Consider the following 15,992-nt stretch of genomic DNA (forward strand, 5'->3'; position numbering starts at 1 on the left):
GTGGCAGTCCGCTCGTCATCTGGATACGGCCAGATTAGTGCCTCGTGAGGAGATGCCGCGTGCATGTATGCACATTTTCATTTTCATCTGGAATTTTAAGAAGGTGGTTTGGAAATTGTTACTTTATGTAATGCTTTCTCCCGCTAGATAGAGACGAGGAAAACTCACCAACCCCTCCAACTGCCCCCACCCCCACATACACACACATACACACACATTCAGCTCCCCTTTTCCACCCTCCCTCACCTCTTTCTTTTTTGCTTAATGGCCGTCGTTTCTCAGCCCCCGTGCCTCTCCAGTTTTCATCACCTGACTGGCTCAAGGGGACAGAGCTGGCTGTTTGTGTCACTGCAGAGTCTGTCGGCAGCTCACACATCTGCGCAAATTTCATCAGGATAATGAGCCCGAGCTACTCTTCCAGGCAACGGGCAGAGGAGCCGACTCTCTTTAAGCCCTTTTCCCTGATCACACACACACACACACACACACACACACACACACACACACACACACACACACACACACACACACACACACACACAGTCTAACACATATGCACACGCGCACACACAACCACTACCACCAAACAGTCATCATTTTGGGGAGATGGAATTACAGAGTGTTATATACTCGAACCAAGTGTTGGCATGTAAATTGAGCTGGCGCATGATTTGTTTTTAAAAAGGCAGGTACATTGTGCTGTGAAACTACTTTTGCAGACCTGAATCAGTGCTGGAGCCTGACAGCCAGGTGTTAACCATGACTCGCAAATAAATTGTATGAATTGAAATGCTCAGGCTGAATGTCTAGTTAAGTCATTTTTAAAATCACACATTTACCTTATAGAGTTTGTTACATATATAAAACAACTGCGTCATCTTACCCTCATTTAAACTGCTCTCTGGGAGTTTAATTAAAGAATTGTAATAGGTGGGACACTGGTGTTGTGGCCCACTTGGGGCCTTTCTGGATTTTGCATGTTCTCCTTGTGTCCCACCCAGCTAATAGGTTGGTTAAGCAGGAGAAAATAGATGGATGTATATTTAATATGTATTCATTATCAGTGTTATGACCAAGTTTTACAAAAAGCAGAGATAACATTTTTGACTCCTGTTGAAGCCAAAGAAATTAATTGTTTTTAACTACACAGCATTGTCTCTGCCGATTGTCCATATTTAGCTTCCCAGCATGCGCCTGTCTTTTTTTGCCCCACATAGTATCTTTGCCTGAGGACCCCACTTACCTTCAACCCGACGAGTGGGCATCACACCCTGATTAGTGCCATGATTAGACCAGAGTTTTCACTTGTAGCAAAGAAATGTTAGAAATTAATAAGCAGATTTCTGGGACATTTATTAAATGCTCTCTAATTGATGAACCATTTCTGTTTTGAACAGTCCACGAGCTTTCTGCTGGCCAGAACACTAACTTTGTTCAGACTGCCTCATAATTTAGGCACTTTGTTCTTAAGTTTACAGAGACTAGACCTGTGTTTCTAAGGGGATAAAACCTTCTCTTTTTAATTATGCAACAATCTGTACCTCTAGCCCTAACCTTAGGACAGACTTAGCTTCACTAAAAAAAAAAGAAAAGAAAAGAATGCCAGAATACAAAAGAAATACAGTGTTCTATTCAGTATGGGTTGTAATGAACATCTTATGCTCTAGGTGTTTCCAGCTGAGCTGCAGGATTTTAGTTTTGTATATTGATGTAGCTAATCCTGTGATTGTGCTTATGTATATAAACCAGCAACCTGAAGCTCAACCTTGTCACCAGCAGTGTAGTCTGGTCAGATAGTTGTTGGCAGAGGTTTTGTGTGCGATAGGCTTAGCACTTCTGTTTCCTCTATTCACTACCATTTGGCCGAAAGGTCAGATGGGCTATTTCAGAAATGCCCCCAGTAAAAATCAATCGGCAAATCGTGGAGCTCAGTTCCTGTTTGTTTTTGTTGTTGGTGGGTCTGTGTGTTCTGTCTGTTCCATCACTGAGGCAGGGGGCCAAGCAATGCCTGATCATTGAAAGTGAGAGAATAAGCGAGAGAGAAGAGAGAGAGAAAGGAGGAGACAGAGAGACAGAGACAAAGAGATGGAGAGAAAAGAATACTGAGGGTGGAGGCAGTGGCGAGATAGAGAGGGAGTTAAGGCCAGTGGAGATACATCACAATGTCAGAAACACAGACACACTGCAGCCACAGATTCATCATCACAACCGCGTCTGCAGGCACAACTGGATGCAGGAAACGAGTGAAGTGGAGAAGAGGTGTGGAGAGAGGACAGGACAAGAGAGACGAGGGAAGAGAAAAAAGACAAATTGGCTACTACAGCTGGCCAAAATCTGGCCAAAAGCTCCTGTTTGAGTTTGTTCGACCCCGAAAGCAAATAAAGCCACGAACAGTAATATTTCCACTATATGGCACAGTTCATATAAGTTGATTAAAAACTGTCACTAAAGCATTATGCAGTACCTACTCAGCTTCCACTACGATTCAAATTGGACAAATGATAATCATAATAATACCAGCTGACTTGGGATGAAATTGATTTTACAGCTGTGCAGCTACAGGTAATTTTTACCTGAACTGGTGCATTGGGGAGAAATTTAATAACTCAAGTGCCACCTGATCATACTTGGCAATTGCTTCATAAGTAGGCTTGTAATGGTGTGTAGTGTGACTCTTTAGTGTATGTCCTACATAGGTTTCTAATAGAGTCACAAAGGTTTTTTTTTTTTGTTTTGTTTTGTTTTAAATGGACAGATCCACATGTGTTCTAGTACATGTTGTTAAAAAATGTTGTTTGCAACTTGTTTTCCTTGAAGCAGAGAACAGTGTAGGCACATATTTTATGGGATACAGCATGCATCAAGTCAGATGACCTGTGCCATCTGTATGTGAGGCCACACCTGTACATATGTACATCACTTCTAAGGGTTCATTGCAGTTGTTTGTCTTCACCAAGCCCAGTTCCACAGCAGGTCCATTATTTGCTGTACCTTGTGCCTCTCTTTAAGTTAGTTAATCTAGTACAATACATATTGGATATGGATTCAAGACTCACAGAGAAGCCTCGTGCTTCACCTGAGCTACAAGGACAGTAGTGCAGTTAGGATATATCGCCTAGTGAGCTGTCACATACTCATGGTGGAACCAAAGATAAGGTTTGCAATGATAACCAACAGACTGCAGCAAGATGCAAGTTTATATCCCTTTCAACAGAATCTATGACGCTGCATTAGCCTTGATCGAAATTGCGCTATCTGAGAGTGAGGTAAAGGAAGACCTTTGTGACTGTAAGCTTTTGAGAAAGTCTTTACTATGCTATTATATTTATGAATGCTTAAGTTTTTGTTAATTGATATTTATTCAAGTCATTATTAACATTTTTTAAATAAATAAAGAAAAAAGAAGTTATAATATGAAGAAATAAATGTTGACAATCAAGAATTCAAACAACACATCACCAAAGTGCTGTTTAGATAGAGATTTACTTCTGGGGATAAAAATCCACAATCTCCAACAGCAAATAACGTAATCTTGGCAATCCAAGAATAAAATATGGAGGTTGCCCACCACCTTTGTGGAAGTGAGAAGCAGTGGAGTTTTATATCAAAAAATATCCATAAAAATCTTATCTTGAACAAAAACAATTATAGAGAGTTAAAAACATATGTTTGTAATGACGAGTTTGTGTGCAAAACACAAAACCGATGTTTCTGTTTTTAAAATGAGCTTTAAAAAAAGCTTTAAAAAGCTTTATTTCCAATTTAACCAGCCAGCACACCCATTTAAGAAGAGCAGAACCACCTAGCCTTATTCTTTCAGACCCAACATGATAGGCAGAAATACCCACTTGCGAAATAGACTTAATTGACAGAATGTCTTCAAAAAGCAATGAAAAAAGTCTGAAAAATTCTGTCATTTACACCACTGCTTCAATGAGTGCCTTTTATAAAATAAATGTTATTTAGAAAGAAGAATTATGGCTACATAAGGAGCAAGTAGTTGATTGTTCACAACACACTTGAAAGCTATTAAAGAGGCTCCCTTCCTGTAAGCGCGAAGTCATCCACATTCCCCAATATAGAGTAAGAGATGAGAGCCAGGGCTTTGCTACCAGGTTTCATCCTCTGATAAACTGGCTATCTCCTACTGTGGCTGGTTAGCACTCTCAAAGGGCTCCGGGTCAAATAACCCCTCAATATACTCCATGTGGTCAGCCCACTTACCAGCAAGGACTTCATCCCAAAGCTCCTCAGTGTTGGACTCAGACTTTTCTCAACATCTTGAGAAATATGACATGCATTTTCCAGGATTAAATACTGAAGCTGAGGACCAGTCTGATGCTCAGCTGGCTCTCCTATTGTGCATTATCCCCAGACTGGACATACCTTGTCCTGAATCTTGGTGTGCAAAGATAAGCAGCATTGGAAGACTTCTCCGGCTTCCGCTTTGTGATCTTATTCAAACATGATGATGGCGAACTTAAAAAAAAAAAACGAAATAAAAAATTGTGCTCTGAGGGCAGCCAGGCTCACTACTTGTAGCTTGCAAGTCCAACCCTGTGGAGGAATAATAGAATAGCATAAAAACAAATTTAACTATGTTTTCCAGGAAGTGCTTCACATTTGTCATCACAAGTCATGTCCTTTAGGGTCTGAATAGAGGATGTTTTCAGACAGGTGTCAAGGTTCTGTGATATCCCATAGAGAGTGAATCTGGATTTACCCTTAGTCGAACAAGTGTTTCAAAATTCCTAAAAAGAAAAAAACAAACAAAAGACTTAGATATTGACTTATATTCTTCTCTAAATTGAAAAGAGATCTACATACATCTTAAAAATGATTTCCCAGCATTTTATGCCTTTATTAGACAGTTGATGTTGTTAATAATACAAAAACAAATAAGTGGGGCATTAGTCAAAGCTGTTTGGCTGGGAGGTTGAGGGAGCTCATGGTTTAACACTTAAGCCACTGAGGTCTTAATTTTAGGTGTTTTTGCTAAGATGCTTGGACAACTGCAGACGTGAAGCTTGTGTGCTGTTGGAAAAAACGAAAAGCGCAGGAGGATTGAGATCCTTGTGAGATGATCATCCTTGCTGTTTTAAGCAAATACAAGGCAGGACGAGAGACACACAAAGGGAAATTAACACCGCAGAAAGCACTAAAACTACAGAAGAAACTACTAAAAGTGAACATTCAGCACATTTTCAGCACTTGATTCAAATTCTTTTAGTTTCCACAGCAGAACTCTGTGGTGAGATTTAGTAACAGGGTGTTTCTTAGAAGCAGCGGGGGGCTTAGTCAAGCTTCCCTGGATAAATAAAGGTTAAAAAATGGTTAACACAGTCTGTCTCCCACTGCCAGCCCAATCACTGGCAGACCTTTAGATGATGTGGGAGGGAGCGTAAGGGAGTACATGGTCTTCTACTCTCCTCTTCTCTCCTCTCATTCTTTTTCCATTCTTCCACATTACCATGCCCTTGCAGCAACACTCCACTTCTAGCTTAGAGTGATTCCAGAAGACTTGTGTGAAACCGAGAGCTCTCCAATGGGAATCTCAAAGGTTTTTGTTAGAATAATTTTCCTCAAATATTTTTTCTTCTTCAGGCATTGAGAGATTTTTTTTTGCCCATTTGACGCAGCAGCATTGCTTGAAATGTCTTGAACCTCTACCAAATTAATTCTGCTCTTGCTCAACTTTGAACCTTACATGGCTCCAATTAAAAGCCTGCAGGTATATATCCTTCCTGAGGTGCAAACATATATGTTAGAGTCTGAATTCACTTAGACCACTATTCACGTGAGATATGCAGAGCCTTTTTCAAAGGAATATACTTTACCCATATATTGCCTATATTCTCAAGAACTGTTTGCATTAATGTTTTGTGTTATTTAGATCGTACCCGTTTGTTCAGCCAGTCCTTAATACACATATACATGTGTTTGACTGGCCTTGCCTTCGCCACAAGTGACCAGGTCGTCGCTAAACTGGAATCCACCCACACTATGAGCCCCATCAGCTGCAGCCTCACACTTTGTCAGAAGACGATGTAACAGCCCCTTGCTTTTTATTAGGCCAGTTATATCTCCGAGTTCATAGGCTCTCATCCTCTGGCCCTCCTCAAACTGCTCTGCTCAAAGGAGCGCTGTCCCCCATTAGGTAGGCCCCAGGGCAAAAGCCTGCTACCCTCCTCCACATTTGCTCCCTCTCCATGCTGACTTTCAAAGAGAATTCCTGCTGTTATGTGTGTCCCAATTCATAGTTATTATATTCTTGTCTTCTAGCCTTACAGATACACAATACATTCATTTCACTTGAGCAGCAGCCATCGTGGTCAACTTGCACAATCATGGTTACAGGAACATGCATGTGTGCTTCTTGAGTATATTTTATATATTAGGTTCTTTAAAAAAAATCATTTTTCTAAAAAAAAAAAAAATTTAACAAGAGTGCTTTTAATCTAATATGTTTTCAACTTGATTTCAATTATTTTTCTGAAAGATCACGAAACAGGTTAAGATGGATAATTTAATTATCACATAAGAAAGGTCTGTTTTGTAGGTCCTCCAGATATGCAGGCTACTTAATAGTACACTGTAACCTTATTTTTTATTTGTTGCTTTGTTGTCTGTAGTTCCAACTTCAGTTTTTTTTCTTCACCTCAAGACATATTACATGAAAAAAAAAAAAATAGAAACAGGCTTTAAAAGTACCTTTGGTGTTCCTGTGTGTTTTCGAATATTACAAAGTGCTGTAATGAGAAGGAAAACAACAAAAAAAGGAGATTTTTTTTTTGCCTCAGAGGGAGATAGCGACTCGTCTAGTTGCTGTACAAGCCTGTAGGTTCACTTTTCTCTTTGTGCGCCGGAGCACTCCTTGGGACTCAAGCGACAAGGGAATTGGGCATGCTGAGCTATGCTGAGCTATGCTGGTGGCGAGGTGCCAGCCTCCTTTGCCTGGGATATAAGTGAGAGGGAAGCAGGAGGCAGGACATGTTTCAATTAGGCAACAAACACCGCACACAGAGGATAGGAGAGGGGAAAAAATAGCTTGCCCACATCAACTACCTTCTCCCTCCTGACCTTTCCCAAAAATACACTTCCCTGAACTGCTGTGCCCCACCTTTCTCTTTTTTCTCATTTAAAATCTAAAGAGTCATTTTTGTGGAAATCTTATGGGAAGGACAGTAGCGGGGGTCTTTGAGAGGTGATGCTAAGTGTGCCAGCTCGGCCTGCATGTTTCCATTAGATTGTCATGTTGGCTAATTAGAGAGCGGCAGCATGATTCACCTTGTTAATTAGGAGGACTTGCACACCATGTGCCTAGGGGCGGTGTGGGGAAGAAGAGCCCAGCCTCAGAGCCTCCTAGTCGCCTGCTGCCTATGAAGATTCCCCTTCTCATCTACCTTCCTTTCACTCCTTTTTTTTGATTTGGAAATGAATAAATCATTGAGATCGTCCTCTCTCGGAGTGTGAATATCTGAGTTCTCATCTTTTCCTGGATGCAAATGAGGCGTGATCAATAGAAGGTGACGAGCGGCAAATCTAAATGTTAAAAAAAGAGAGCAAGACAGGGAGAGAGAAGATTGCTAGACGAAGCACAGCAGCATAGAACGAGACAAAGCGAGAGAACATTTAAAGTAGGAAATTTTCCCTTAGATAAGCAGTATTTTTAATGATCACTCCTCTTTCCCTGTCGCTCCGGTGTAACACTGTCAGAATCTGCTTAACACTGATTTCTGGCTCCTTCATTAAACACCGTTCCTTGGCAAAATGTGTCGTGCAAATGTTATTATTTATAGAAGCATTACTTACTCCAAAGTAAAGGCACGAAGTCTGTAAGACATATTCAATTTATTCATGTATTTCATGCAGTGTCCCTTTATACATTTTAATTCCTGCAAATAAGTTGCATATGAAGAAGAACCACAGGGCTGTGATAGTGACACTCACATAATGACCTTAGCTCCAGGGACAACTGAGGGCTCTAAATAATTGGTCCTTCGCCCTGGAAGGACTTCAGACATACTCAACTTCAGAGGAAAAGGAACACACTGCGCTAAGACTATTAGATCTTGCACATTTTGCTCCATAGGTAAAATACCACAATCACAATTTATGTGCAAAGAATTTATGATGAAACTGAATTTCAAAACAGTTTATGTCGCTTTGTTATTACATTTTTAACTTTGGGTGATTTATTATCTATTATATCTGTCTAAATTATCTATTGCCTATCTATTCAGAAAGACTAGTATCTTTGCAAATCCAAAGTTTTAAGTGCCGTATATAATGTGTCAGAACATATTAGTAATGCACACTGAATATCGCATAGTTTAACTTTAAGCGTTATAAATATTATAAATCTTTAAATATAAATTCACTATAATAATAATACAAAATATTTTATGGTGTTCTCCTATTTGCAGTTCAGTTTGTCTAATGAAGCCAAACATGTCTCTATCCACACTTGCCTACATTAGCAGGTCGTGGCTCAACTCGTCTCTTTGTAGTGTATGAGTGCAGATGGAGAAGGGAAACCTGATTGGTTACTGCAAATGGCCCCTCTGCCTGCAGCAAACTAACTGCCAGGCACTTCACATGAAGAAAGGCCTCAAGATGCGGCTCACAGATGTTCACGTAATGTCGGCCATGTGGGTGTCAGGTGAATGAGTTGCATGGATTACAGACATACATAAAAAACATACATAAAATGTCAACACACACACACACTCTTATGTTAGTGGGAAACTTAGACAAATGAACACGCAATGTTACAAATACCTGAATTTCAAAAGCAGTCTTTATTAAGAAACCAAACAAACAAAAAATCTATTATTCGAATTCATGCTAAAGAAAAGACATTGCCTTTGCATCAGATTAATTCATTCATATGAAATGAATATAATATAATCAAAAATATTTAATGTGCACATATCCTTTTTTCTGTTTTGTATTAATTATTAATAATTAAATACTAAATAAACATCAGTCTGTCAGACCTACACTGCTATGCACAGTTACATATAGACATGCAATAGTTTCCCAGTGATAATGTCTGCATTGATTTAGCAGAGATTTTTTTTCTTTCATGCCAATATTACAAAATACCAAACCATTCTTATGAACAATCAAAAGTTATTACTTTTTTTAAACCTTATATTAATTTTATTATTACTTCATTAATAAATAATACAAAATAGTGTCATCTACACAAGGTCACATGACAGTCTAACAGAATGTTACAAATTTTAGAAATTCATCTAACATTGTCGTGTAAGACTGACACTGCAATCCCTGGAACCACACTGCCAGTGAAGCTAAAAACTAAAACCTTATTGTGTTTACTTATGGTTCCATTAAAAAAGAATAAATATAGTTTTTTATAACTACATTTTGCATGCATTTGATTATATCCTGGTCCTGTGGACGTAATGTACTTGAAGCTGTATAATATATCCACAAGTGTATTAGAGGCAGACCATAGACTGTTTCTGTAAATCTGTGCGCAGACTTTTTATCTTTTTACAATTAGTGAGTTGACACACTGCCAGTTAAAGCCTTCCTGCCTTTCTCTTAAACTGCTGGCATTGACTACTGTTATCATTAATTTAACACTTTTTATGTAGTCAGCATCAGATGACTTATTTTTAATGCTGGCAATTTGGCTGTATTTTAAGAAAAAAGTGATACACTTTAAATTTATTGAGACTGGGTAGTTTAAAAGAGCAAAAGACAATATGCTGTGGTTGTAGTATTTTGGTACATTTTTGTCTCTCAAACTTTTCTACACTATTAGAAGATAAAGAATGAATGTAGAAACTGCAAAACAGCGAAGTTTGTACCCATCACTGTTTAAAAAATGTTTGCACCAGGGGCCTTGGGTCCAAGAAAGACATTCACCAAATACAACATATGCTTTGTCTATATAGTAAAAAGCTGCCTGCTTTGTTGTATTGGATCAAAGCTTTTGAGGGGTGTTTGGAGGGGGTGTTAGGACAGACACTAACTGAAAACCCAAAAACCCATGATCTTCCTTATACACTATATTGTGGGCTTTGCAGGGCGAACAGCCCTTTAGCTTCCTTCATAGCCCTGTAGCTGCTTGTGACGTCAAGCAGAGCATGTTCTGCTCTAGCAAGGACATCTGTCTGTAAGCGTCTGGAGGGCCGCAAGCAGTCCCCCAGGCCAGGAGCAGGGGGAGAGGAGAGAAAAGACTTTGTTAAAAACAGCAGAGATGGAAAACGGCAGGTTGGCCATCATGGCTCCTACAGCTTATCCTCCTCTTCACTCCAAGCGTGTCAGACCGCTCTAAGGTTCTTTCTGTATTTTAGACATTTTTGCATCATAAGGGGGCATACTGCTCTTTCTTCTGTGATAAGAAAAACCCATGTTATTTCTTACTTACGTCTTGACAGATACTTTAACGAATCTATTAAGGGCGCAGAGCTCGAGTTAACTTGTAAATAATTCATGATGTTGGGAAGCAGGTGACTGAAAAGAACAAAAAACAGTACAGTTGATCACAGATCAAATCAAGAGGATTTTCCTATTTTTTGCTATTAAAAATATGAGTAATAAAATACGTGAACTTCATAAATTTTAAACATGCTTATACAACAGGTTTCTTCTTATCCTGGGAACTTAATCTGCAGTACAATGTTATAATAAATCATTTTAAAAAGCTATTTAAATCCAGTAGTCATAATTTACATTTACAAAAGCAAAGGAACAGTTTAATTAGAACAATTGTAATATTCTCATTAACTGTTTTACCTTACTTTATAATTGCCACCTGCGCGTATATAAACTTAAATCTCATAGCAAAGCTGTAGATTGATTTTCTGGGTTATCTCAGAAATGTTCTACATCTCCTGACCTTTGCTAATAATTTGACTTTACAAGTCCCATTTCCTTGCCTACAAAGGGCATACCGGCAGACTGGAAGCACTGGTATTTAAGTGACTTCAGAACAGCAGATATTTATGTGGTACCATTGATCGGACTTGGCAAATGTATGCATCTTGTCAGCTGGTTATTTTCCCAGTCCGGGAAGAATTCCAATGGTGACCTTTGCAGTTTTTGGCAATGATTGTACCTATCGCTTAACAGTGCTGACAGCGTACTCCAGAAGGTTCAGAGCGATTATTGCACTTAGAAGTCATGGTTCTGCTTTTTTTGTATTTCTACAAGATTAAAGAATGTGAAAAGATGTCCTCCTGCAAAAAAATAAAAAATAAATCATCAGCATTGTCAGTCTGTAAAATCTTTTTCAGGAACATCATTAGGAAAGATGAATAGCTCTGTTTGTAAAAACATACTAGAAGAGACTGACGGTGTATTTAACAGTATGGTGTCAGAACCTTATTACTGGATCTTGGAAAAGGTAAATATTTTTGCTGCTACCATTTTAAGTCAAGCGGTTTTACTGTCATTCCAAACGTGCAGTGGTACAGTACACAGTGAAACAGGACAATGTTCCTTGCAGGCCATGGTGCTACATATAACATACAACAGACAATCAAGAAAGGTTTACAAAAGGGGAGTTCATAGCATTTGTACACCTCTGTGTGACCATATGAGCATACATATGTAAACATTTAAGGGTAGCCAGAGAAAGTTGTAAGGCAAAGCAAGTCTGCCCCAGCCCTACTCAACTCTGGCTTGTATCCACTGGCAGTCAACAAAGGAAGGTAGACTCTGCATAATGGCACCAGATTGAAATCAGAAATAAGTCTCCCACTGTCACGGCGGCCACTTTACTGACGGGAAACGCAGACTGGAGGGTTGCAGATGGTAAAATGAAGTCTACATTCATCATACAGTCATAAATCTGAAAATGCAGGCAGTTGCTGTGGGCGCTGGGAGCCCATGCCTGGTGCCAACTGCCAGCCAGAGTTGCCGGCATCCTGGTGCCATCAGTGAGATAGCGGACCTCACTCACTCTCTTTCTGTCTCTCGCTCTCTCACTCTCTATGCTCTGTCACGGCTCACTTTTCAGTGGGATTCTTTAAGGTCAGGCCTGAAGAGGTTTGTCTGTTGTTTGTGGCAAAGCCTAATAAGGATAACAGTGATAATATTAATGCAGCCTTTTCCATGTAGACAGGGGCAAAAATCATATCCACTCTGTTTGCCATATCCAGCCACAATCCCTAGTGTGTGACTCTATTCTAATGCCTGTATACATTTGCATGACTTTAAGAGCCTGACTCAACATTTGTCCAAATTGTTACTATTAGTCAAAATCTTTATTTTGACCACTATCCAATGTAAAAGGAATAAATAAATGTAGTTTATTCATTGAGCTGGTTGGTATTGCTGCTATTATTCCCCCTACTTTGTGTTGTCAGCGTGTTTGAATCTTTCAACATTCCGCCGTGCTAAATGTGAAGTGGCAACACCCTAAAGGGCATGCCTTGCCAGCGGGATTTTAGGAAAAAATCAGAAGCAACTGCATGCACATTTAAGATCAGACTTTGTACACCAAAGCAACCTTTTACAGAGCGCCATCTGAAAGTAACATGAAATTTTCCCCTGATCAGACAACATACATGCCTCACGCAAACACCAGTGCCCAGCGAACACATGCTGAGAGATAACATAAAAGAACATGAAAGACATCAAGGCGCACATTGATTGTCCCTGTACGCTTCAACCCAGGCCTCACTCCCCCAGCGGGCAGACACGCAGGCAAGCTGGTGGGTAGGCATTCCCTGTGCTGTGGCCAAGATTGATAGGCATGTGTGTGTGTGTGTGTTGTGTGTCTGTATACTTTGTTTGAATGTTGAAGGGAGTGCTGACACCCTCTGTACCGTGGCCCCAGGCCCTCACACCTCCACCCAATATAAAGGGCAGCTCCCAGCAATGCTGGATTCCCCCTCAACCCTGAGGGTAGGCATGACATTACCTTGGGCAGTGCCTCCCCGCAACCCCCACACATCCTCAGAACCATGTGACTACACACACATAGTCTTTGAGAGGAGCTCGGTTAATGGCTGAGAACAGTCTACCATTTTGTTTTGCTCAGGAAATTCTACTTATACAGTTCAAGAAATCTTGTTTTTGTTTTTTGTTTTTGCAGTCCCCTTTAATTCTTATTCTTACATTTGATCTTAATCTTATATGCCTGACAGTTGTTGTTGTTTTTTTGAGCCTCTGATTGCAAATTGCAGTTTGGGGGTTAGTATTACTGGCTGGCTATATGTAACTGCTATGGTGCCCCTTTATTTGGTTTTGGGTTCATCACAGGGAGATGGTGATATTTTGAAGTTTTGCTCCATCAGTATGCACAAGTAAAAAGTTTAATTTCAGAGTTCGAGATCGAGTTCAACATTTATTGTCAATGAAGAAGCCCAGTTAAATTAGGAATATGTCAACATTGAGAGTGACATTTAAAACAATACAGTGATATTGATGAGAGATCTGTTATTTTATACTTCTTATGATATTCAAGAAAAGGAATCTTGAATATCATAAGAAGTATAAAAAAACGATCTCTCAGCATTATGAAAGAACAACAAGTACAACAACAGTAAGTACATTTGGGAGGAGCATTAAGCTAATGTGTCTGGATGCACTGCCATGATGCAAATTTATTATGTGCATAAGACTTAGAAGAACTGAACAACATGTGAAAATGTGGAAATACTAGATGTGAATCTTATGTTCATAGTAAGGTCTGATTGTTTCTTATGTTTTCACTAGATGCAACAACAGGAACTGGCCCAGATGAGGCAGCGGGATGCCAACCTTACAGCACTAGCCGCCATTGGACCCCGAAAAAAACGTAAAGTGGATTCACCGGGGGCCACGCCATCAGGGACAGAGGTGAGAACTATATTGTCAATGTTTTTTTTATCATCACCAGTTTGTAATGCTGACTTGCTATCGATCTTTGGGAAATTAACAGTCGAGAATTTTGGATTTAATCTAATTTAATCAATCATGTTCTACTATATCTAGTTAGTGGACATGCCTAGGCAATGACATTGTTATCTTATTTGACAGAAATCTGTGCACTTTCTTGTTATTTATGAGGAACTGATAAGCTAAAAATAAAACAAACAGCACAATTCATTATGATAAAAATATTTCTTTAACTATGAAATTTTAAATAACTAAATTATTACATGATATAAGTTTGAATTCAAATTCATTTTTTCCTCCTTATGATAAAATAGCTTCTTTGCCCAAAGAAGCTATTTTGTGCAAGGATGTCAACTGTAAGAATGCTGTGCATAAACATTTACTCTGCTCCATGTATGATGATATAGTGACTGCTTTGCATGAAAGTGGTACACTGCTTGATAAACAATATAAGCATAAGAAACCTAACATCAGACCTGGTTGGAAAGAACATGTATCCATTAGGGCTGCCACGATTAGTCGACTAGTCACGATTACGTCGACTATCAAAATCGTCGACGACTAATTTAATAGTCGAGGCGTCGTTTGAAGCTTTGTAGGATCACAAAAGACGCAGGAATAAGTAGTAGGATTTAAGAGTGTAATAACGGACTGAAACAGAAGATGGCAGCACTGCATATACAAGGATGCCAGCTGCCGTTAAACCCCGAAGAAGAAGAAGCGGTGTCCCAGAATTCATAGCGCGGCCCAGCTCAGTTTCCAACAATGGCGGCAGCTAGTTAGTTTTAATATTACTCTTATTATTCTTTCTGAGTCACAAAATAAACGTTTATCATATTTTCAGGCGAGAATGTAGCTGTGTAAACCTCAAATATTGGCTCAGTTTATCAAGACACCACATATTTTCAAAAGCGCTCCGATGTTTTCGGAGACATCTGTTACCCACTAGCTCGATAGCGAGCCGGGGGCTAGGCTCACTAGAGCCGTGAGAACACCGGACTCCCGACAGATCTTTTCAAACACACCGCTGTCTTTCGATGCTCAGGTTAAACATGATATATAAGTCACTTAGATAACTTAAAAATGTTATTGTTTGGCTTATTTTAGTATTTTATTTGTTCCTGAGTAAATCGGTTTGGCTGAGATTAAAGTTATAGTTTTTACATGGCTGAATAAACGTCAAGCTGACAGCTGATCATCAGAAGTGTGAGATGCTCGAGAATATTCTCCGGTGTCTTGTTATACAGTGGGGCAAAAAAGTATTTAGTCAGCCACCGATTGTGCAAGTTCCCCCACTTAAAATGATGACAGAGGTCAGTAATTTGCACCAGAGGTACACTTCAACTGTGAGAGACAGAATGTGAAAAAAAAATCCATGAATTCACATGGTAGGATTTGTAAAGAATTTATTCGTAAATCAGGGTGGAAAATAAGTATTTGGTCACCTCAAACAAGGAAAATCTCTGGCTCTCACAGACCTGTAACGTCTTCTGTAAGAAGCTTTTCTGTCCCCCACTCTTTACCTGTATGAATGGCACCTTTTTGAACTCATCATCTGTATAAAAGACACCTGTCCACAGCCTCAAACAGTCAGACTCCAAACTCCGCCATGGCCAAGACCAAAGAGCTTTCGAAGGACACCAGGAAAAGTATTGTAGACCTGCACCAGACTGGGAAGAGTGAATCTACAATAGGCAAGCAGCTTGGTGTGAAAAAATCAACTGTGGGAGCAATCATCAGAAAATGGAAGACATACAAGACCACTGATAATCTCCCTCGATCTGGGGCTCCACGCAAGATCTCATCCCGTGGGGTCAAAATGATCATGAGAACGGTGAGCAAAGATCCCAGAACCACACGGGGGGACCTGGTGAATGACCTGCAGAGAGCTGGGACCAAAGTAACAAAGGTCACCATCAGTAACACACTACAACGGCAGGGAATCAAATCCCGCAGTGCCAGACGTGTTCCGCTGCTGAAGCCAGTGCATGTCCAGGCCCGTCTGAAGTTTGCCAGAGAGCACATGGATGATGCAGCAGAGGATTGGGAGAATGTCATGTGGTCAGATGAAACCAAAGTAGAACTTTTTGGTATAAACTCAACTCGTCGTGTTTGGAGGAAGAAGAATA

At 39.8% G+C, this 15,992-nt stretch overlaps 1 protein-coding gene across 2 annotated transcripts in view; it reads left to right on the forward strand.

Moving 5' to 3' along the window:
- LOC113025881 (transcription initiation factor TFIID subunit 4) overlaps positions 1 to 15,992 on the forward strand; it is a 98,944-nt gene that overhangs the window by 55,942 nt on the left and 27,010 nt on the right. For both annotated transcript variants that reach the window (XM_080299977.1, XM_026174101.2), the window contains one exon: positions 13,702 to 13,824. In XM_080299977.1, coding sequence (XP_080156103.1) covers positions 13,702 to 13,824 — 123 coding nt within the window. The remainder of the gene's footprint in view (positions 1 to 13,701; positions 13,825 to 15,992) is intronic.

The sequence above is a fragment of the Astatotilapia calliptera genome, chromosome 1, assembly GCF_964374335.1.
Source record: "Astatotilapia calliptera chromosome 1, fAstCal68.1, whole genome shotgun sequence".
NCBI lineage: Eukaryota > Metazoa > Chordata > Actinopteri > Cichliformes > Cichlidae > Astatotilapia > Astatotilapia calliptera.